This window comes from Uloborus diversus, chromosome 2 (assembly GCF_026930045.1).
Source record: "Uloborus diversus isolate 005 chromosome 2, Udiv.v.3.1, whole genome shotgun sequence".
Classification (NCBI taxonomy): domain Eukaryota; kingdom Metazoa; phylum Arthropoda; class Arachnida; order Araneae; family Uloboridae; genus Uloborus; species Uloborus diversus.
The window spans coordinates 187,809,762-187,834,275 of record NC_072732.1 but is presented as its reverse complement, the minus strand read 5'-3'; the positions used below and the strand labels follow the sequence as shown (position 1 = coordinate 187,834,275).

The following is a 24,514-nucleotide window of genomic DNA, read 5'->3' as shown; positions in this document are numbered from 1 at the left end:
ACTCTTATGAAGTATAAGTGAATAAATTTGAACAAAATTGAATGCGAAACTTACAGCACAGCAGTGTACTCAAAAAATTAATTATTCCCATAATTACTAAAGAGTTTTGGATTCTGGATGTCTTCATAACATTTATCTTTATATTATCTTCAAAACTGCAATCACTTTGATTATTCATCTTCAATATATTTTTATTATTTATCTTCTTCATCAGCGGTTCTCAACCTATGAAGGGGGGGGGGGTGCAAAAGAATCTCAAGGTGGGAGGGGGGAGGGCATTAGGGTATATCAGATAAAATAAAATCCACCCTCTCGATGCTGTGAAAGTGACTAATGTGTATGCCAACCTCACTTGGATCCTTAATTACCTCAAAGTATTGTATTTACTTCTTTTCATCTTGGATTTCATATGTTCTAGTAATAAGCTATTCAAAATAAAGCTTTAAATAGTTGAGTTATATTTCGTGTGTGGTCTTGCTTTGATTTGCCAGTCAGTTGTCTAATGTCTGGGAAGGAGTTCTGTTAAAAAGCTTTACTGGTGTGGTTTTGTTACTTTTATCATATTTGGAAACAATATGTGTTTACTGTTTTGTTTGCAGTTTAATGAGATTTGCTGAATGTTTTAGTAACTGTACGTACTTATATATTTATTGCTGTCTTTATAAGAAGTTATGATTTGCTAAGAATACCTGAAGCTGAACCGGACTTGTAACAATTTTGAAAGAAACTCACATTGAGCAAAAAAATTGTAAGTCCGGGTGATCTTCAGGTTTCTTGGCAAATCATGACTTCTTATTTATATCTAATACAGTAATCTCATTTCTCTGTAGCTGTGAAAAGTAATTGATTTGTTAATGTAATTTCTTTCAGGGATTTAGAGTCGACCTTCCCATAAAGTCAGCCCGTTATCGTGGACAATATAGTTCCTATCCTATCAAATTATTTTACACTTCAAACATTCCTATTATTCTACAATCTGCACTTGTCTCAAATCTTTACGTTATTTCTCAGGTATGTATTTTCTCGCTGTTTCTAAAATATGCTTTAATTTCTGAAATGTTTTGTATTTTACAGAATTTTTTTTACGGTGTATAAACTACATTGGAACCCTGATTTAACATTGTCCATTTCATAAGGTATCCCGCTTCCGATGTCATTTTCTGCTGATCCCTGAAAAAGTATATACTGATATTGTTAAAATATTCCGTATTTTACATTACCCTTTTTCAGAAAGTCTACTTAATGCCTTTTTCTACAAACAAATCAAAATTAATTTTCATCTACTAGGCCAAGACTTTTTTTTTTAGATTGTTCTTTTTTTTCAAGATAAATTTGTTTTATATCGTAACTGTTAGAAGCGATCCCGAAAATCTTTTTGTTCTGTCTTACTGTCCTTTGTAAGAGGAATTTCCTTGGATTGTCCAGTCTTCCTTCATAACAGTTCAGGCAGGGGTGTTTGTAATCCGAAATTTCAGAAAATTTCAAAAATGTTGGGTTGCTAATTCTGAAAATTTTGGGTTGGCAACACATTCTAAAACTGAAAAATTAAAAAAAAAAACTTTTAAATGGTTTTTTTCTCCATGATTTCAATATTTTTTTAATATATTTGAAGAGTTTTTAGGGGGGGTGGAGACGTTCTCATAGTTTCCGAAAATTTCACGCTGTCTGAAGAAAATTTTGAGTCGACTTGCACCTGTGAGTTCAGAAACAAAGCCGCTCACTCTTCTTGAAAATCTTCCAGAAATCTGTGACGCATGTATCATTTCATCACGATTTCCTTCAATATCAAATTTAATACCTGCTTCTGATCTTCTGATGATAGCAAGGAAGGCTAAGAAAAAAATAATGGATGATGTGTCCACAGCTGATAGGGGTATTCAAATGTAAAAACTCTTAAAATAATTTTTATTTACTAATGTCAACCAAGAAGCAATTTATAAAAATTGGTGGTATGGAATTTACTAATAATGAAATTGTATCTAAAAAAAAAAGAAGTAACATTAATTCATTGGCTTAGAGTAAATATTTAAACAAGATGCTTAAATTTTTATGAGTTATTTATGGTAAAGCACAATCAATTTTACTTCCCCCCCCCCTTGATACATTTTTTTATCACTGGTTCAGCAGAAAACTTAAATAGTACTTAAATCCTGTACTTGATTAACCCTCTACTTAAAAAATTGATAGAATTGTAGTTTATATGTATTATTATGGAATTCATGCTTGTTAGTTTTAAGTATAATTTTGCAATCACAAATATATTACACTAGTATGAAACAGTGAAACATACGGGGCAAACATATCCCACACATAAGCATCTACTGCCCATGAACCTTTTGAATGCTTTCAAAAACTATGACATTGAAAAAAATTTATCCTAAAAATCTAGATATCCCACAGGATCTGTAAGTTATCTCAAAAATGATAACTGGCTTCTTTGGCTATTAGTTGTATCATTTATTAATTACTCTTCAACATCCCCTAATAAAGCAAAATCCTCAAGGGTTAGAATAGTGAACGACGAGTGAAGCTGTCAACTGCATTTTGAGTCGAATTTAAAATAGTGAGTGTGAAAGAAATGTTTCTATACGGCACTGAAAGAAGATCCTTTTGAGAAAATAGCTGAGCAAATTTAAATATGCAAAAACTTGCAATTGTTGAAAATTTCTATTTAATGCAAATGCAAAGTCTTCATAATTAAATATGCAGTATAACTTCGATTTAATGATACCTGATTTATCAATTTCCTCAATTTCACTGGTCCTGATTAAACTGCATTGAATGTATATTCTCCTTGATGTAACGAGATAACTTTTTTCAATCCCTTGACAATTGTTAAATTGGAATTACACTGTAAATGAAATTTTCCATGCAGTCCTAAAATTAACCCAACAGGGGTTCTATACTGGTCATGAGAAAAACCTACTGCTTTTCTCATGTTATATGGCAATCCTGAAGATTCCTTCTAAATAGTTGAGAGTTTCAGGAAATTTATACTAATCACTTTAATAAAATAGTTTAACTGTAGCAAATTAATAATTCGAGAACTTAATATTCATTCTATTGAGTCTGGAAGGTTATTAGACTGTACCTATGTACTTTTCTTGTTAAAGAATTCATTATTATTTTTTGTTCTTAACATTGTTGCTTCTTCTGAAAGGGTTTATTAATTCCTTTGTCATTTGAATCTAGATTGAATAGCACTCAATGACATCCCCAGGACATATGTTACAGAGTAATAGTAAAGGAAAAAAGTTTCACAAATTGGCTAGCCTTTTTCGTTCTTACTGTAATCTTGGTGTTTGAGGTGCAATTTATGCATCTTGCAGAACTGAACTAAAATAGTTTATATTTAGTAAATTACCGCCATTAGCCAGGGCTAAAGCAGAAATACATGAAATACACCCCGGGCTCAGTCATTTCCAGCTGCGGACTGCAGTTTCGTGCTTATTACAGGGTTGCCACGCACCGGGAAAACCTGGAATTGTCAGGGAAAATGAAAATGGCCAAAAATCAGGGAAATGTCAGGGAAAATGAAAAATTGCATATTTCGGATTCGTTTTTAGCGGGGGCTGCGGTCTATGACGTCAAAAAAAAAAAACTTTCAGCCTTGTTTTTTCGCCGCCATTCCCTTCTTCTTCCCCCTGCAGCTCTTTTTATCAGCTTTCTGCCATTGGCGGGTGTGCCATAGCAGTTGGCAGCGGACATGTGCAGAAAGTACTTCTTTTCTTCCTCGTTTGAGCGGGCTCTGTTTAATTGCTGCTTGTTTACGTCAGCAGTTCTGAAGTTATGATGCACAGTACATTGTTTTGTCTGCGAGTGCAACTGAAGTTTTTAATGAGCTGCAATAATCTTTTTATATTTTATATTATTTCTTTGAATTAATTAATGAAATCGTATTATTCTAAACAATTTTGTTCTGTAAATTTAGTTCATTAGACAATTTTAAACTTAGAAAGTTTCTTTTTTTACAGAAGTATCGCTAATCTTTTAGTATTTTGGTAGTGATCTTTAAAGATTTCCTATGCGCTTCTTTCTTTCAAAATAAAAGTAATCCGATTAAAAAAAAAATCTGCACATCAGAGCAGTTTCTGATCAATGCTCAAAATTTAACTTTATGACTGGGTGCCCACAGGAGTGATTATGGCGCAAGTTGCGCCATCAATTTTTTTTTTTGGGGGGGGGGGGATTTTTTAATTATTTATTTTACTTTATTTTTATTCAAATTATTTACTCATATTATTTTACTTAATTGTTTTCATCTGTGTGTGTGTATTTTATTGGGGAGCGAGCACACTTTTCTTTCAAAACAATAATAAATAAAAATAAATAAATAGGTAAAAAAAATAAATAAAAAAAGAGGGTTAAAAATTAAAAAAAAAAAAGCGCTTAAGGCGTTCAGAAATATTGGGGGGGGGGGGGGGTGCCATTGAACTTGGGGAGGAGCACCCTTGTTTTATGAGCAACAAACAGGGGAAACATGTGAAGCTAAAAGATGCATGATTTTTTTACAGGCCAAAGTCTAAAAGCGCTTTGAGTTCAATGGATTGGAGGGGTAGAAAGCAATAATTGAAAAAGTTTAGGTTTCATAAGTTTTTAGTTCAGATTATTTTAGCAATTAACTTTATTTTTGTGATACAGATGTCACAATTGTTAATTTTGCAGTTCTTTCACTTGATGTAAGGCAGTGGCTCCTCGTTATTGAAAATTAGATATGCTACATTTACATTAATTGTTTATTGCAGTGATTTGCTTCACTTGTGTTAGTACATTAGGGTAGTTCAAAAGTACACTTAAAAAAAAGATTTCTCCTAGAAAACAGGACACCACTCAATGTTTTTAGACTTGTGGATAGTAAAATACTGGGAGAATTTTAACTTCCTATTCCAACTGAAATTGGGTGCTCGACCCCCTCCCTCAAACTTTATAAGTATGAGGAGGAGGTTAAAAAATACATTGAACTGAAAAAAAACCAATGTTACATACTATAGTCTACACGATTTATATGCATATTCATTGCAATAAAATAATTACTTACATAAAAAAAACAGCTGGAGAAATTAAATGTTTCTAAATTTGTAGGTTTTTTATACTAGGACTAATGTTAAATTAAGGGGTCATTGCGCACCCAGTAGCAGAAACTTTCTAGCCAGTCTGCGACACTATTTTCGGTAGTTGAAAATAATCTGCAGCATTATTATTAGTTTTATTTTAAGTTTTCATAAAATACACAAGTCCTTTGTGAAGGTCAAGACTTGGACAATTTTCCAACTGGCCAGTGACCACTAGACCCGAAAAAACGTAGTGGCCACCACTGTCGCTGAGTTTTTAAAGCATTAAGGGGGGGGGGGGGAGGCAACAGCCTGCACCACTTTCATAAAAAGAATAAGAACTCTACACACTTTGAAAAACAATTATTCGAGACATATTAATTTTAATATGGAAAATTTGCGTTGAAATAGGTTTTTAAATTTTTTCAATTAGTAAATGAGAAGTTGGCAGGAAACTGCTCTTTAGATGAAATATTTAGCTTATAGCAAAGCCTTCAAATCAATGAGGATCAAATACAACTGTGCATATAATAATTCGCATTTTTCAAAAAACTATTTTATAAAAAGAAAGAAAAATGATTTATTGAACATTTTTTGTTATCTTCAATAGTTTGTGTTGAGGTAAATATCCAATTCTGTTTTTGGAAACTTGAATAAGTAATAGTATCGTTTATTTCCATCTTGCGAATGACCAAACATGGCGGCTACGCGAAAAATTCATGGTTATAAATAGATATTTGAATTTGTTACATAAAAGTAGTAATAAATTCAAAATTCTTTAAAAAAAACTACAATTTAGGTGAAATAGTCAGTTTTTAGCACATTAGCCTCTAAAGAAATGAAGATAAGAAAATATTCAGAAGATAAAATTTTGCATTTTTAAAGACAATAATTAAGAATTATCCGAAAAAAATGGCACATTTTGCATAATTTTCAACAGTTTGCATTGCAATAAACATTCAATTCCGTTTTTGAAAACGTAGGCACTTCATGAGTCTTGCGTACCAACATCTTGGGAATGACCAAACATGGCGACTCCGTTAAAAATTTAGACATAAATTTCTGAATTTGTTGCAAAAAAATATTTTAAAAATAAAAATCCTCATGAGACTAAACTTTAGTTGAAAAGTTTTAGCGCTTTTGAGTCCAAAGAAATGAGGATAAAGTGAAATTTTCACATAAAATTTTTCATTTCTCAAGAAAATTATTTAAAAAATAAAAAAAAGATTTGCTGCACATTTTAAGTTATATTCGTTTCTTGGCAGAAAAATAAAACATCCAATTCATCTTTGTTTTTGAAAACTTTTGCACTTTTCTACTTCGATTTTGTGAATGACCAAATATGGCGACTATGTTTCTAGCTGAAATGCTGAAGCATCCATCGCTCAAAAAGCGATCTCCAAACGATCTTTCCCAAGTTGTATTTCTTTTTTTTTCCCTTTTATTTATTTATTTTTTCTTTCTTTCTTTTTGTTCTTTGGTAAAATTATCTGCAGGCCGCCGAAAAAATCTGCGACGTACGTCTCGCGTCTCGCAGTTTCTGCTACCGGGATTGCGCACCCTCTTAAAATTTGAGTAAGAAGCTAAAACTTTTACAGCACAATACTATTAGTAAGTCTAAAAAAAATAAGGGGTGTCTTGGACTCAAGCTGAGAGAAAAAAAAAATTGAATCACCCTTAATACATATTTTTGATTATTTCAGCGTGAGTAAATTAAATTTGGTAATCATTGTTTGTAAAGTTTGAAAATGAGGTAAGTTTTATCAAAATTTGAGATGTATATATTAATGTTGCAAAATGAAGGTGGAGATCGATAACCTGGAATTTTTCTCAAAACCACGTGGAAAACCTGGAAATGTCAGGGAATTTCATTCTTGAACTTCTGTGGCAACCCTGTTATTAAGCACTCATGCTGTTATTTCATTTATTTCTGCTTTAGCCCCGCTTAATAGCAGTAATTTACTGAATATATGATGCCTTGCCTTCAATCTTAGAGTTGAACTGAACCATTGCTTCGGTCACTTGTCTGGTCTGTGCTAATTCTATGTTTGGCACTCTTGACTTCCTTAAGAGGTTTTCCATCTCCAGCTCAGTCGCTTTCCTATGATGAGTGCTAATAAGCACAAAACTGCAGTCCTCGGTTGGAAATGACTGAGCTGGCTTTTTATTTCATGTGAAATAGTTTATCTTCTACTTAAAATGTTCACTATATTTGACACTTCCCAATGGTAACCCTCACATGTATGTGTATAACATAGTAATCATCCAAAAACTCACTGAAAATCAATGAATTTAGTCTTCGAAATTTCTGTAGTCAGCTTTCTGTTTGTAGTTATGAGTTTGTAATAAATGTAATTTTTATATGTTACTTGAAAAGTGACAAATAATTTCACTTTATTTATTGTTGTTTGGTTTTATGAAGCACTAATTTTCTATAATTTTTTTCAGATGCTTGCTGTTAAATTCAGTGGAAATTTCTTAGTAAACTTACTTGGTGTTTGGGCAGTAAGTATAACATTGAAATTCTTTCAACTAAAGATTTGCAATACTGTTTCTAACTACTTATTTGTAAGATTATGTTGTATTCAAATAACACCAAAGCACTGATAGGCAAAATTGTCAATGTGCATTTTGTTTCATTCTTACTTATTAGCATGGGTGCAAGACCTTCCGTCTTGAACAAAATTTCCGAGACGGAAAGAAATTCGATGACTTCAGTTTTTACTTAAAAAGAAAAATTGAGTGTTTGAAAAATATGGTTTAATATTACTGGACCGTTCAATAACCACGAATTTACATCGACATTCTCTCGAATTTCCGCCATGGGCTTGTTTTGTTTGCGTGCTTTTGGAGGAGTGGCTTTTAGACTCACGCGGTTTGGCTTTTTTTAGGTTGCTCTGTTATTTCCAACTGCAGACTGCAAAGTTGCTCGCTATTCTCCCTGATTTTTCGAATTAATAGTCTTTTATTTGAAAATTTAGCCTTTTCTCTTGCATTTTTTATCATCCTTTCGTTTTTTCTTCATTTGCGTTTTTTTTTGCAAACTTTATACGCATAAATGAAAATTATGTGCGTTCTTAAAATGTCTTAAAGTTGAATCTGAACCACCGATTGAGAGTGATTGCTGACGGGATGAAATGTTTACGCCACTGCAAAGAGCGTTCACATCCCAGGTAAAACGGGTTTTACCTGGGGGGGTTTACCTTATCAGGGATTTTGAAGATTTTGTCAAAATGGGAATTTTGGGAAGAATCGGGAAATTTTTAAGTTGGTTTGAAACACCAATGGGCAACTGTTCCTGCATTTTTGACATGTTTCTAGTAAAATATTCTAAAACTTGAGGAATCACTAAATTCCAATGTCTTTCAATATAACACTTGCTAAAATGGAAATATGGGGGGGGGGGGAGCGCAAAGGGAAACGAAGAAAATAACGGCAGCACGAGTTCGCGAAAAAACGCTGCTCTAATAAGTAAGGGTAAGTCCGCAAATCAATCCACGATACTGTGATCTTAAAACGTTTATATTTTGGACAATCTAAGGAGGGAGGGGGGTTACTCAAGGGTTCTAGAATAAAATATCGATAAACTGAATTGAAAGCCATTTTTGAAGCTAGGTGTGGTTCGGGATTTCTGCTCTGCAAACTATTAAAAGTTCAAAATAATTAGGCTGTTTTAATGATGTAAAAGTGGGAGGAGGGGGTTTGAAAAAAATCGGAAAGTGGAGTCCTAAAAACACTAATTTAAGCAATCATTGGTGAATTTATGAGAGATGGTTTTGGTGTTCTAATCTGAAAATGTTTTCTAGCTGATGTATTAAAAACTATTTGAGGGTATACTTAAATGACTTAAGGAAGTTTAGTCTATACTTAAATGACTTAATGGAGTTTGGGGGAGGCGGGCATGGAAAATTTCTCCAGGCTAAAGCTATGTTATTTTGGCCTATTTTTGAGTGAGTTAAGAGTTATTGTTTTCGGGGGTCTCGAAACATTTTCGAAATTGAAGTCTTGAAACTTTGGGTTGTCTTTGGCAACGTAGGGAGGGGAGTTGCTTTTTCAATAGAAAAATAAATCTTAAACACAAACTTACACAGCTTTCAGTAAGCACAGTGGGAGGGGGGAGGGGGTATTCTGCCGTTTCTGAAAGAGCTCTGTTTTGGGCTATCTTTGGGGGACTGAAGGGGGAAGGGAGTAGGAAGCTTGTTTCAAAAAGTTTCTGAAACTACAGTTTTAAAACTTTTAGACGGTCATAAGTCATGTATATAGGTACTGTTCCTAGAAAAAAAATTAGAAACTGAAGTCTTAATAACTCTAATTTAGGATATTTGTGGTGAACTCAGAGGAAGGGGTTTGGGAGTTCTCTTCCGAAAATTTTTCGAAGCTGAAATATATTTAAGTGCCATAAGAGGGATGTGATTCGGAGGCCCTCCCTGGGGTGAGGATTCAGTTCCCCTATTGCTTTTTTTTTTAAATTAATGAATGTGTGGGGGAATGGTGCCAGTTCATTATATCATTAGTCACCTGTACCCTTCCCCCCTCCTTTTCTTCTTTTCTGGTTTGATGGCGCTACCATGGGTAGACAATCAGAACTGATTTATGTTGCTAAATTGAAAATGTTATGTCAAAAGCGATTTTATTGCTGCAATAAAAAAGTTTACGATCGTAAAAAAACTAATGGCGGCAAGCACCAAACGCTTTTACCCCTAAACATTATTCAACATTGTCTAAAATTGCGTTTTTGTAACTTCAATTTCGAAATATTGCCGGAGGAGAGTTCCTGAACTTCATACCTTCGATAATGCATCCAAAAAGCGTGTAACATGTTGTGAAAGATGGGGGTACAATTTCGTTTTTAACCGACTTCAAAAAGGAGGCGGTTATTAATTCATACCGTATGTATGTTTTTTTGTTTGTCCACTAATAGCGTCTCACCTAGTGAATCGATTTTGATGATTCTTTTTTTAATGGATAGGGGATGGCTCAACTTAGGTCCCATTACTTTGTTTGACCATATTTGTTCTTTAGAAAAAATGTTATGGGCAAAAAACAGTAAATTTCCCTATTAAATGATTAAAATGATATTGTAGCGAAGTTCGCACTTTTTATCCGTGGATAACGGTGGCTCAGTGGTAGAATTCTCGCCTTCCACACGAGCGACCCGGGTTCAAATCCCGACTAGGACAAAGTGAATTTTACTAAAATTTCGTTTCTACTAATTCCCATATTTTCTCGAATGTTCTATTAATTTCTGTATCTTTCCAAGTCTGGAAAGTTCCAGCACTTTCTCAAGTTGTATATAAGGAGATGTAATGTTCATTCGTGGTTCTGAATAAAGATCTCGAGTTGAGACTAACGAGTATTCGCTTCATTTGGCTTTCACATTGTCTTCGCTATCTTCATCTACGCGACAATATGAAACTCATTGTTATAAAAGTTTGGTGCCATATAACAGTAGGTAACATTAATAGTAATTGTAATGATAATTTTGAATAAAGGCTTTTCTAAAGCAATACAGTGATATAGAGCCGAACTTCTTACTAGGTAACTTCTTACTTTTACTGAAATATCTGCATTTACACTAAAAAGAATGAAATAAAAAAATTTTGAAAAAAAAAAAAATAGAACCGACTTCAAAATTGCTCTAAAAAATGAAAAATAATTTTATTCTTTAAACACCATCGATAATACTTTTAAACATAATTTTTGAAGTTGGCGCAAAACAAAAAGTAAAATCCATTGTAACCATGCTTCGTTCATTTTTTTATCAAAAAATCATCCAAAGTTAGGAACGAAACATTTATATCGTTACTCAAATATGCTGTCATCAATGCGTAATGCATGTGGTAGTGAAGAAACTGGACCTGGTTAAATTTATACTTGTAGTTGAGTTATGGCTGTGAATGATTTTATCTATCGTTTTTGCGCCAACTTCAAAAATTATGTTTAAAAGTATTATCGATGGTGTTTAAAGAATAAAATTATTTTTCACTTTTTAGAACAATTTTGAAGTTGGTTCTATTTTTTTTTTTTTTTTTTTTTTTCAAAATTTTTTTATTAAAGCTTCACTTTCGGGGAGAGCCCACAGCGTTCTCCCGTCTTTCTCTAATATTTTTGAAATTCGCCCAATATTGTGAGTTTGGGACTATCAGTTTAAAAAAAAATTATGAAGAGAGTCACTAAACCTCTTCTTTCCATGAATTTTACCAAAATTGCCTACTATTGCATTTTTTGGACTTCAATTAAAAAAAAAATTACTCCCCATTATTGCCGACTGTTAGATTTTTGGAATTACGGTGTCAAAACGCTTAAATATTACCATTTAAACTAGGTTCATAGGTCAGTTCATCAGATATATCAGTTCATCTAGGTTCATCATCTTTCTAGGTTGTTAGAAAAGTCGAAATCTTAAAATACAAATCAAACCAAGATTCCAAAACGGGTATAATTAAAATCTACAGCATTTATACATATTTTTTTTCCCTTAAGCACGCATGCTTGGGGTGGGGGGGGGGGGGGAATATTTTCCATCTTAGACACATCACCAAACTTGCACCCATGCTTATTAGCAACTGTTCAAGGTTTTTTCTGGGATCACTAGGGATTGGCAAATAGTTTAACTAGATCGAAATACGCATCTGTGGTTAATACATAAAATGGAAGGAAAAAAACTTTGAAAAGTACTTTTTTCTTCTATTTTAAATCTCCTAACCTTTGCTAAAATTTATTTATGCTTATTACAGTTTTTATATATCCTAATTTCTACTTTTCTCCTCTCCCTTGTAAGGATGTTGGAGGTGCGGGACCAGCTAGAGCTTATCCCATAGGAGGTCTTTGCTACTACCTGTCTCCCCCTGAGAATTTGGCGCATATTTTCGAAGATCCTATTCATGCTGTACTCTACATTGTATTTATGTTGGGTTCATGTGCTTTCTTCTCCAAAACATGGATTGAAGTTTCAGGATCTAGCGCAAAAGATGTAAGTGCAATTTTTGTTTCCTAATATTATATATTACTTTATGTATTTTCATACATGTGATTTTTCCTTCAATTGGCTGAATTCCGTGAATTTTAAACTTTTGATTCGTATAATCTGCTTTTATGGTTGTTACGTTATTTTTAAAAAAAGTTTTAAGAAGAAAAAATAATCTTCTATACAAAATTTGGTAAATATTTTTTGAAGATTTAAAAATAAAAATAGGGTAAGATCAATAATTACAAAATGCAATCTTAAACTTATTTTTCATCTGTTTAATTTGACCACCGAGCATAATGTTTTTGGTTCTAAAACAGTTGGAATTCTACTATAAATTTTGTCTCATAAAAAGAGCTATCAGGTTTAAACATGCAACCTTTATCATTTTGTATGCACTTTTGTTTTAAATTTCCGTGTTTTCTAGTTCGCATGAATTTCCTCTTTTCTCCCTTTTCGACAGTCTCATGCCTCTGTTAGATATATGATGGATATATTATAATTGAAATGTATGACAGTGGATTAAGTGATGGGGTGAGGTTATATTATAAATTATATTATATTATTTAAATAATAAAAAGGAAATTCTTGTAAACTTGGTTTTAATGAAAAACGTTTTGAACAAGATAAGTTTAAATTCAATTTAAAATCCTTAGTTGATGATTTTGTTTTTTGTATTTCATAATGTGAAACATGAAAGCAAATACAGCTTATGATGTTTCTATTTGGACAAACTTCTTATTTTTGTACAAATCAACACTGGATTAATTTGAGTAAACCCTGATGTGACATTTATTTCAAACATTTAACCTTTTGTTCCAATGTTTCAAATTTCTTAATGTTTCAGGTTGCAAAACAACTAAAAGAACAGCAAATGGTAATGAGAGGTCACAGAGAAAAGTCGATGATTCACGAGTTGAATAGATACATTCCAACTGCTGCTGCATTTGGAGGTTTATGTATTGGAGCATTATCTGTTCTTGCAGATTTCTTAGGTATAGTAGTTTTTATAAATTCTTCTAATGTGTGTGCTTGTTCACTGTTCATGTTATTGCCTGGTCTGTAAACAATAACCAAATTGCAAAAAAAAAAAAAAAAAAAAAAAAAAAAATGGGGAGAAGTTACTTTTACAGGGTGCTCACAAATAACTGACAATTCAAAAAAGTTTTATTACTATAATACAAGTTTTTCTATAATGATGAAATAAATGTTAAATAAAAGCAATAGCATTGTTGATCAATGTTTAAGTAATGGTTTCTATTCTCGTGCCTTTAACTGTAACCAGATGATAATTTTTTTGGAAAGGCTTCTGCAGCGGCATGCACCATTGAGAATGGAATTTCATTCCATATCTTTAGTAAATTTTTAAATATAACTGTGGACATTGGTTTTAGGTTTTTCAATTTATTATTCTCCATGTATCCCCTAATGCAATAGTCCAGTAGATTGAGATCAGGACTCGATGCAGGCCATTTTTCTGTGGAAATAAAGGATGGACAATTCTGTTTGCACCCTTGTTGATTAATCTTTGCTTTGTGGGCAGGTGCCGAATCTTGCTGAAATGTGAATTAATCCTTTTTAAACGATTTTTGGGCTTCTTTAATCATGTGAGATTTTAATACTTTTTGTAAATGTCAATTTTTGTCAATTTTCACACCTTTTTCAATAAAAAAGGGGCAGTTTTCCTCTTTTGCTTGTAGATCACAAACCATTACTGAAAATGGTTTCTGGAACCTCTGAACAATTCTTTAAGTTGAACTGATATTCTACATTGATGTTGTGTAAATCCTGTTATTTTGCCTATTATGCAATGCTTGTTGCAAAAATAATTTCGTATCCGAAAAAATTATAACATCAGAGTGTCATTTCAGCATCTCTTTGCACTTTCTTAGTCTTCGAACTTTATGTTTCTCTGTTAATCCATGTACTGTCATTCTCTTGTCAGTTTTTAATTTTAAATCCTGTTTTATGATGATTCTAGCCATATATTTTGGTAAATTTAGGTCTCATGAAATTTTTCTGGCAGATTGTGCAGGATTTCTTCGAATTCATTCACAGACACATTTTATTAATTTTTTTTTTGTTCTTACACTGTTTTTTCCACCACTATGCCTTACTTCTACCCTACCTGTTTCTTTAAACTGTTTTAAAGTTCTTTCGATTAATCTCAACACTTTTAAATACTTCAATTTTTTCAAAATTCCACAATTCCGCTTACCTATTATATGCAATTCCAGAATTAAATGCTGTTTAGCATCCATCTTGATATTGCAAAGAATGAAACTGATTTTAATTCAAAAAATAATCTGTGCTATTGCTCATAGAATTAAACTAAAACTGTTAAGTGTTTTAACTAAAAAACACTAAAAAAACATCTTGAATGCAAATTTTGCACAATTGAATTTTGCCGTTGGTTATTTGTGGGTACCTGTATACTTTTCATTTTCAACCTACAAAAATAGTTGAATTAAGTACAAGGGGATGGTGAACTTTGACTGTAAAAAGTTTTTCACAAAAAGAGATTAGAAATCAAGTCTTCTCAATAATTTCAATTTGAGGGCTCAGATGGAATCAAATTAGAGGGGTGAAAAGTCTGCCAGGGCTAGAAAAATCTAAAAAATTTTACATGCCCTGCGGGGCATGTTTGTCTAAAAGATACATGCCCAAAGAAAAATTTTACATGCTCGTTTTTTTTTTTATTGTTTAACAATAAAAATATTTGAATTTGTCGTATAGCATTAATCTGACAAAAAATTAAACAGCTTTATATCTGAATCAAGAATTATCAATGTAAAACAGGAACAGAAGTTTAAACAAATAGTGCATAATAATTCGCCATTAAAATTACCAATACTCAATTAAAAAATTATAATAATTACATGCCCAGTTGGGAGGGTAAAAGATTCATGCCCTATCGGAAGTTTTACATGCTCCGGGCATGTCAGGCAATATAATTTTCGAGCCCTGAAATCAGCCAAGGACGCTAATTTTCAATTTGATACATCCTGACACAAAAAGGAACAAATCGAATCTTTTGTGCCAAAAATGCGGTTTATAAGCCAAAATTGTTCACTAAAATATAATTTGCAGTTGCTCACACTTTTGCAGGGTGGTTGCCAACAGCTCCACATTTTGCGGAGTTGCTCCACAAAAATAGCAAAACTCTGCAGCTCTCCAAAAAAGTAATTTTGCACCTCATTTTCCGTTTAGTCTTAATTCTGACCAAGCTTACCAAAGAGTGTAATAACATTAAATTTATTTTTATAATATTTTGCTAGTTTATTATGACAGGCATGTAAACATAAGAAATTAAATATGCTGATACTCAAAGCATTATAGTGTTTAAAGCTATTTTATTAATTTAAAAATAATTATTTTATGCCAATGCTTTTATGATTATGAAACCTTGAAAACAAATGTAGATAAGAGGTTTAATTTTCTTAATATTTATTTTTATACGAAATACCAAGCTGCTCCACAATATTTTAAAATGCTTCTTAAAATCACCTTTTTATCCTTTTACATCCTGTAAATTCTTCAATTATTTTTTAAAATGGAAGTTATTTTAATCTATGCTACTATAAATAAGCTTATTTTATTTCTTACTTTAGAAATCATTTCATTTTTTAAATGAAACTAACCCCACTGTGAGGTCACATCAAATTTCATCGTATTTCTCTATAGAGGAGGGTTATTCTTTTGTTAATCTGTGTGGCTTGAGTGGTAAAATTTGCCTGCTTTGTGTCGTTACTATCACAAGTTAACATTTCAGTCACGAAGTCACAAACCTATTTTAAAAATATTAAAAAACTTAAAACCAAAAATCCACTTTGTATGTGTTTGATAACTTTTAGCATACAATGCATATTAACATTTTTTTCTACAGAAAATAATTTTAACGGTAGAAGGTTCAAAAGTATTTATAATTTTATAATGTAGATGTAGAAAAGTTTTAAGTGTTCATAAAAATATTAAAATTTATTTTAGAAAATGATACATTTAAGAAGTTCTCTATCACTCATTCTTGCATCTGTTTCTTTTAAATGATATTAAAAAAATAATTTAACACATTCTCAGCTGACTACTACTAATCTTTTTAAGAAAAGTTCTGGTACCAGGTCAAATTCAAACTAATCAAAAGCAGAACACACACATTGCATGAAGTTAAAAAAAAAAAAAAAAAAAGATGCACACACACAAGTATGTGGTTGTGTTTGGTAATACGTTAATTAACAATCAAAACAGTCATATGGAGTCCACATCCATTTCTTTTTATGGTAAGCTCATGAAATGTTGCTCCTGAAAATTAGCTAAATAATGAAGTAAAAAGTAGTGTAAATCTATTGCCTAAAAAGAAATCAGTGGATTCTTATTATGTAAATAATTTCTTCGGTAACTATAATTTTGTAGAACAATTTTTAGCCCCTTTTTTAAGGATTTCTAAAATCTTCTAAGAGTTAAGTACTGAAAGGGCTTTGAAATTTAATATGTGTATAATCTGGGAGTATATGCAGTGATTGTTCATCGCCTTTAAGTTTTGAGCATTTAGATCTTAATATATTCAGAATTTACTAAATTGTCTTGCATATCTGTAGTGTAGTACACTTTCCGCAAGTATTATGATGCTTGCTGCATAACATACTTATTAACATAAATGACAAACATATTTTTGACAATTTTTTTACATAAATTTTTCAAGGCAAAATTACATCTCTGCGAAAATTCCTGTTATAAAACCAGAATCACCACAAAATTTTTATATTGCATAATAATTAGTTTAAGCTCCTTTATAATTGTATTTGTGTAACTAATATTTTCTGCATAATTTTCCCCTTTCCAACTTTATACTGATGTAATTAATCTTTTTTAATAAAAATAACAATTATTAATAGTAGAAAAAAGGGTCTTTTAAAAAAGAAAGGAAGGGAAAAAAAAGACTGGCCGGTGCTTTTTTTTTTTTAAAGAATCCTATAATTTCAGTGTATTCAATTAATGAGTTTCAAATTTCTGGTATGATAAACTTTGTAAAAGAAAAGTGTTTGGAAGTCTTTTTTTAAATTGTAAGTTAATTTTAGTTAAGAATATTAACAATAGTAAAAAAAATATATCATTTTCAAAAGAGAATGAGAGAAAGTTTTCTTAGTCCTTATGTTATGAGTTTCGTCCTGTATTGTCCTCATTCTACTTGCATGAACAATTTTTCTGGGGGTTTGGAACCTGGGTCATCAGTTTCACCTCCGACTTCCACTGGCTTTAAGGTTTCCCTATACTGCTGTGCTAAGAGCAAAAGTCTTATCTGCAGCTGAGTTCAAACTGAGAAATTTCCATTTAAAGTTTTGCATCTCCATGTATTTGATCAGGGCTGGATTTAGGGGAGGGTAGGCTAAAGGTCAAGATTTACGGTCGCCACTCGCCACGTGGCGACTCGTTTTTCAAAATTGGCGACCCCAAAAAACTTCTACAGTCGCCAACTTTTTTGGGGGGTTATTTTTATTTTAGATCCTAAGAAAAGAAGTCCACACCACTCCACAGATGCATCAGTACAATAAGGATTCACCGATAGAGACCGTACACCGACTGAATGTTGTTTATTTTACGAAGCTTGCATGTCCTTTCTCACTGCCTGCCTGTATGTTGATTATTTTACGTTGCTTGAATGTTCCTCTTACGCGATTCAGGTCATGTAAAATAAGCAAGAATACAGTGAATTAGGAAGCCATTTGCACAAGATCAGAGCGTTTGCTCCTTTGCCTTGAATCTTTGTTTTTTAAGTAATTAGCTTACTATAATCATGATTTCAAGAAGAAATCATTATATTTTAGATTATATTTCAGATAAATTTTGATCATGCCTTCAAAGTAATTACCTTTTCACGTTTTTAGTTTAGTTGCTTAAATGGTATATAAAATTCAAACTTTATTTTTTTACATCGTATTATACACCGCCTCGGATTATACAAAGCTTTATTTTTTCTTCAGACTCATTTTAGAACCTGCAGATTATAGGCCGCCCGCGGATAATACGCAGGAAAATATGGTTATTAAATTACAGGGTTCGTACGCTCCCGGGAAACCTAGAATTGTCAGGGAAAATGACATAGTTAAAAATGTCAGGAAGATTTAAATTTTGCTCCAAAAAATTTTTTCCCTGGAAATTTGGTGCCTTGAGTTCTAATCTTCGTTTTTATCGATGTTTCCGGAAGAAAAAAAAAATGTAAAAGTTTTGAGGCAAAATGACGCAGGCAATAAAATAAAAAGGCGACCCCCCCCCCCAAAAAAAAAAAAAAAAAAATTCCGCGGACGCCATTTTTGCCCCTCAACAGTTCCAAAGAAAAGAATTCCTAGGGTGAACAGGAATTATGCACAAATTTAACGGGAGAAGAACATTTTCCTGCATCTAAAGCACAAGCCTGCGGATGGTAGGGTCAATTGGGAGTTTTTTAATCGAAAAGTCTTTTCAGCTACGAATGAAACGTAGTCGCCATTTTTGGTCATTCATGAGATGGAATTAGACACGATGCTTAAATGCCTAAGTTTCCAAAAACAAAGCAGAATTGGATGTTTTCTTTAATTGCAAACTAATGAAAACAACGCAAAATATGCTGTAACTTGTTTTTTTTTTTTTAATTTTATTTTAAATATGTAATTTTCTTGAGAAATGAAAAATTTTGTTCTTATCCTCATTGCCTTGGACGCAAGTGTGCTAAAAACTTTTCAACTGAATTGTGGTTTCATGAAGATTTATTATTTTTAAATTGTTTTCATGCTACAAATTCAAAAAATTATTTCTTAATTTTTGTTGTAGCCGCCATGTTTGGTCATTCCCAAGATAGCAGTACACAAGACTTTTTAAGTGCCTAAGTTTCCGAAAGTGGCGTTGGATATTTATTACAATGCAAACTATTGATAACAACGTAAATTGTGCCTTTTTTCCGGGTAATTCGTAATTATTTTCTGGAAAAATGCGAAATTTTATCTCCAGAACATTTTTTTAAAATTCTAATTGACTTAGACTCTTATGTGCTAAAAACTGACTATTTTGTCTTATAATCGTAGTTTTTTAAGGATTAATTATTATTTATAACTACTTTTATGCTACAAATTCGAAAATCTACTTATTATCTTAAATTTTTACTTAGTCGCCATATTTGGTCATTTGCGAGATGGAAATAGAGTAAAATTTACAAAAACAAAAGTGATGTTTATCTCAATGTCTATTGAAAGCAATGTCTATTGAAAGTAAATGTGCAAAAAAGAAAATTTTTAATTTTAATGCAAGCATCCTTTATTTGCAAAAGGAAAAAAAAACCCGAGTATTGGCATTGGCCTATGATTGACGGATGTTGACTTTTGTTAGAATGCATTATATGGTATGCCCATCGATGCAACAAGTTAATCATATTTATACTGAAAAATAGCTTTGTACTTTGCTCAATATGTTTTGTGTTACATACTAATAAGAAAATAAAAAGAAGAATCGTAAACCAAAAGTGGAGAAAGATTGCTGCCGATTACAGCAAAAGGCTAATATGCATGACATGTGGCATCAAAGAAACGTTAAAACAAGTTGAAAGTACTTTGTTTTTAACAAATAGTAAACAAAAAAAAAAAAAAAAATATTTAAAAAAAAAAAAAAACACTTGTGACAGTTTTTTTTTTTTTTTTTACAAGTGGTAAAGTTTCAATTCTTACGCATTGCTACTTTGAACAATTTTGACTATTTTGAAAAAAATGTTATTTTAACTTAATTTTGAATGAACAGAGTAACCTGGAATTTTCTAAAAAATAACCTGGAAAAGTCAGGGAATTTTTTTTAACCAAAAGGGTATGAACCCTGTACTTTTTTCAAATTCTCGTTCTAAAACAATTTTATGTTTTGCTTTAAATCTTGTTCTGAAAGTATTTAAAAAAAAAAACCCACGCCATAATGTATGTTTTTTTTACATAAAACCTCCAAGGTCGTTCCGATCCTAATTGATTCCCAATTAACTCAAACAGCTTTTATTCTGAAAATCGTCAAAATAGGAAAACAAATTAATTAATTTAAAACTTGAATAAGCAACTTGTTTTTGACCGCACAAAGCCCCCCCCCCCCCCCCCCGCCCCGTTTTATCATTCCTTTGCCATAGTCAACGTTCCATGTTGTCCCATAAATCCTGTATTTCATTAAAAATCCTATACATCATTGAAAATAGAAAGAAAAAAAACTACATTTCTATACACTATATCTTATATTTCTTGTTAGCATTGCTTTAGCATCACTTTCATAATATTTGTTTCAGAAAATACAAATCGAAATCGCCCTCCTCCCCCCATTCTTGTACTAGAGCGCTGTTTTCAAAACCTGGTAAAACTGGTGGCCACCAAGTTTTTTGAGTCTAGTGGCCATTGGCCACTTGAAAATTTTCTGAATCTTGAGGTCTAGGGTAGGCGGGGCCAGTAGCGCAGCTAAAAAAATTTTCTAGGAGGGGTTTTCAAAATCAAAAATTGTTGCTTTCTTTCCCATTTATTTACAATGCGTAATTATTCAATATCAGAGAATTTCTACAGATTAGTAACTATTCATTCAAAGTAACTGCGTAAAAACAATAATTCGTATTGATATCACTATGAAACGAAAGTGGGAAAAGGCACAGAATATTTATTATTAGTTTTTCTTTAATCTCATATTCATTTTTTGTGTGTTTTTTGCGAGATCATTTAAAACCTCCTCTTCAAATAATTCATGTCTTTATGAACATCAAATGTTAGCTAATAATGGTTTCGATGAGAATTAGTTAAGAGCCTCAGAAAATCCCGTGCGCGCACGCAGTAGACTTCCTCTCTCTAGATTTTATAGATTTCTCTAAAAAGGATTTGTGCAGTGATGAAAGTGCTGAGGGACCATGATACCCTGTAGAGTTTTATTGACGCCATTTTAGCTATCTTATACCAGTCGTGGGGTGCTCTCATCGTGAAATACAAGTTTTATATTAAAGAATTAAAAAGTAATTTCTGACTACTTCCCGATCATTAAAAGCTGTAAGATATTTTGTTGAAATCTAATCCGCTAGGAAAAACTCAAATACAGTCAGACCTCCATATATCGAAGTAGCAAACTGCCGGAAAAAAAAATTCAATAAATAGAAATTTCGATATATAGAAACAATCTTATTTTATCCTAAAAATCTCAGAAATTACATTTTTGCGCCTCCATACATCTTCATTCTTCGGCAATTCAACTTGATCCGCAACATTAGGGGATTTTCGTTTTGACAAATCGAGAGAAAAGTAAAAAATTAATCTACTTAACTTGACTGATTTTTACTTCAGCTAAAACGACTAGGAACGATAATCAACAGACAAAAGGGATGACTTGAAACTGATTTTACAATGTTACTGGTTACAACTGAGATATTTGAAATAAACTTGAGGGAATCTAGAAAGAAACAACGACCAGTCTACACACCCCTCAACCCCAGATTCCTTATGAGTCTCGTAGCAACCTTTAGTGAACATAATTTTCTCCCCTAATCTTTATTTTTCATGAGACAAACGTCTAAAGAGAAAAAAAAATCTACGAATGTCTCGAAAAAAAATTGTTATATAGAGATTTTTTTGATATATAGAAACAATTTTTCTATGTAATGAACATAGAAATTTGCTGGGATTTCGATGTATAGAAAATTTTGATATGTGGAAGTTCGATATATGGAGGTTTGACTGTACTTTGCTTTTTTCCCTTGATTTTAACGGGGGAAATGAATGTGCTTGTGTTCTGGGAGGGGTTTTAACCCCAAAACCTCTCCCGTGGCTGCGCTATTGGGCGGGGCTACTGCCCCGGGGCCTCCACAACAAAGGGGCCCCCACAATAAAATTTTTACAAAATATCCTTTCACGGGTCGAAAATATCGGATATATACATATGTATCAAAATATTTGGATATATATCAAAGTATCGGATATTTTCTGAAATATGATGATCTTTTCGAACCCTGATTAGGGGCCTCCACTCCGTCGTTGCCCCGGGGACTCCACACTTCCAAATTCGGCCCTGTATTTGATCTAAATGCAACTTTTTCAGATTTTTTAAAAAATGTTCCCTATTGACAAATGACTATAAAACATTATATTTGGGCGAAATATAAGAGAAAGAACCACCTTGTGACCATAACTTGATTTTCATAAAAGTACCGATACGACTTTTGTGCTTAGCATGGCAGTACAGTTGACCAGGGAGAATATTTCAATCTTTAATTTAAAACATACAACCTCCCATAGTAGAGAGAGGAAAAATGAAGATATGATAAGGGAAGGTAATTCAGTTCAACCAAAAAGGTAAATTTTTAAGAAAAGAATAATTGCTGATCATTTTTTTGAAAATGTTTTTATCTCTTTTCAGGTGCCATTGGAAGTGGTACAGGTATACTTCTTGCTGTGACAATTATATACCAGTATTTTGAAATTTTTGTGAAAGAACAGAGTGAAATGGGAGGAATGAGTACGCTACTTTTCTAAATGAACTCTTATAGAAATTCAAATTTTACATTTCTTCATTAGCTACAGTGCTTACTGTATCTCATCTCACAGAAGAATAAATATGAAAATGGGACGTTTTTTAACTGCCTGTCTCTTGTCATTTTTTTATCAATAACTAAGAAATGAGGCAATGAGGATCAAAGGCATGTAAGTGGACATTTTCAAGCTTTAAGTAAAACGCATTTAAAGGTAAAATCCTAGGTAGGCTTTCACTGATTTTTTTTCTAAATCATGCTGTATAGCAGCAACTACCAGGGCTACTAGTATAAGGGTGGATTCAGGGGAGGGTCAAAGGGTTAGCTGACCCCCTTTGACTCTGTGACAAGAATTTTACTACGACTTTTAAGACTTCAATTACTTGGATCCGAAAAAATAGTTCATAGAGTCAATGTTTACCTTTTTTTACCACATGTCGTGTGTGTGCTGTGTGTGATAGTTTATAGCTGCAATCTTCATACATTAAAAGCTTACGGTAATGTGACCAGCCTGTCTGACTAAAGAAATGAGCTGTTGAGTTTTGATAAATTTAAGTGGAATATGATCTATGGTGCAGGTTGCGCCATTAAAAATTTAGGGGGAGGGATTTGAAAGGATTTTTATATTTGGGATGGGGGTGCTCGGTCACCCTTGGAGGACAGGCCCATGCTTAACTGACACTTTTTGCACAGGAGGTTGGCGATTGAGACTTGACCCCCCCCCCCTTACAAAAATGTCTGGGTCCGTCCCTGTACTAGTACCATCTCTTGCTCCTAGACAGAGGAGAGGCAGGGGTGCCCACAAAAGGGATTATGCCACAAGTTGCACCATCAAAATTTTTAGGGGAATTTTAACTTTTAAAAAATTTATTTAAATTCATTTATTGATTTATTTTGAATTGAATTATTTACTTTATTTTATTTTATTCTGTTCATATTTTATTTCATTCATTTATTAGTTGCTGTGTGTGTGTATGTTATTGGTGTAGTACACATAACTTTAATAAAATAATAATAATTAAAAATAAATAAATTTGAAAATAAATGAATAAAAATATTTTTTAAATAAATCAAAAAAAGAAAGCTAAAAAGAAAAAGAGGGTTGAAAAAAATTTGGGGGGGGGGAGCATTTGCGGCATTGAACTTGAGGGGGGGGTGGGCACCCCTGAAGAGAGGTTCACCTACCGTTTGTTCTGGTTATCTCCAAATTTTTAATTTTTCCACTTAAATCCCTTTGCTTCTCACTGCCTCAAATGTTTTATTGGGTGCTTTTTGCTATGTCAGATCCCTTCTTGAAACAAAGATTAAGGGGGTGAGGGGGGAGGCGGATTCTAACTTTCGAAGTTTTTTTGGGGTAAAAAAAAATGAATACATACATGTGCATGTTATCTGCATATTTTATTCACTGCTTAGAATTGATGCACTAGAAAAATAAAAAATACTTAATGTTAGAAATGTGTTAAAAATATATGCACTACAAGCTTTTCCACAAGATTACTAAGCTCAATGTAAATTAATATATGGTTCTGCAGAAAGTAATTAAAAGCTTATACTTTGAAATAAAAATGTTTCAAATAGTCACTCTGAAATAACTATAAATCCCGAAATGCTGTTTGAGGAAAGGAGTGGTAAGAGCCTTGGTCCTCAGTCCCTTGAGGAAAGAAGCACTAGTAATGTACAAAACCCTCCTTTTCACCAAGACAGCTTCATCTGGTGCTTACGCACTTTTCCGTCAACCAAGTTCGTCAAAATAAAAACTATCGCCAAATAAAATCTAAGATCATTAAATCTTGCCAATCTCCATCTGAAAGTTCCAAAGTGAGTGGACAGAAGAAATTAAGCAACTTCATCTTTGCACACTTGGCTGCAGTTTTTATTTTTGGGAAATTGGTAGACAGAGTAATATGTCCATTGCCCAGGCCGAGGAGTCAGTCACCTTTCTCACCTTTAGTCACCTTTTGAAAATTTGGTTACTTTTAGTCACCTTTTGCAACTTTTGTCACC

The 24,514-nt window shown here is 32.5% G+C and overlaps 1 protein-coding gene across 2 annotated transcripts in view; it reads left to right on the top strand.

Moving 5' to 3' along the window:
* The window catches only part of LOC129217569 (protein transport protein Sec61 subunit alpha), a 38,705-nt gene extending 16,087 nt beyond the window's left edge, over positions 1-22,618 (top strand). For both annotated transcript variants that reach the window (XM_054851894.1, XM_054851895.1), the window contains exons 8-12: positions 871-1,011; positions 7,500-7,556; positions 11,833-12,024; positions 12,866-13,013; positions 22,399-22,618. In XM_054851894.1, coding sequence (XP_054707869.1) covers positions 871-1,011; positions 7,500-7,556; positions 11,833-12,024; positions 12,866-13,013; positions 22,399-22,514 — 654 coding nt within the window. In that variant the 3' untranslated portion in view covers positions 22,515-22,618. The remainder of the gene's footprint in view (positions 1-870; positions 1,012-7,499; positions 7,557-11,832; positions 12,025-12,865; positions 13,014-22,398) is intronic.
* The last annotated feature ends 1,896 nt before the right edge of the window (positions 22,619-24,514 follow it).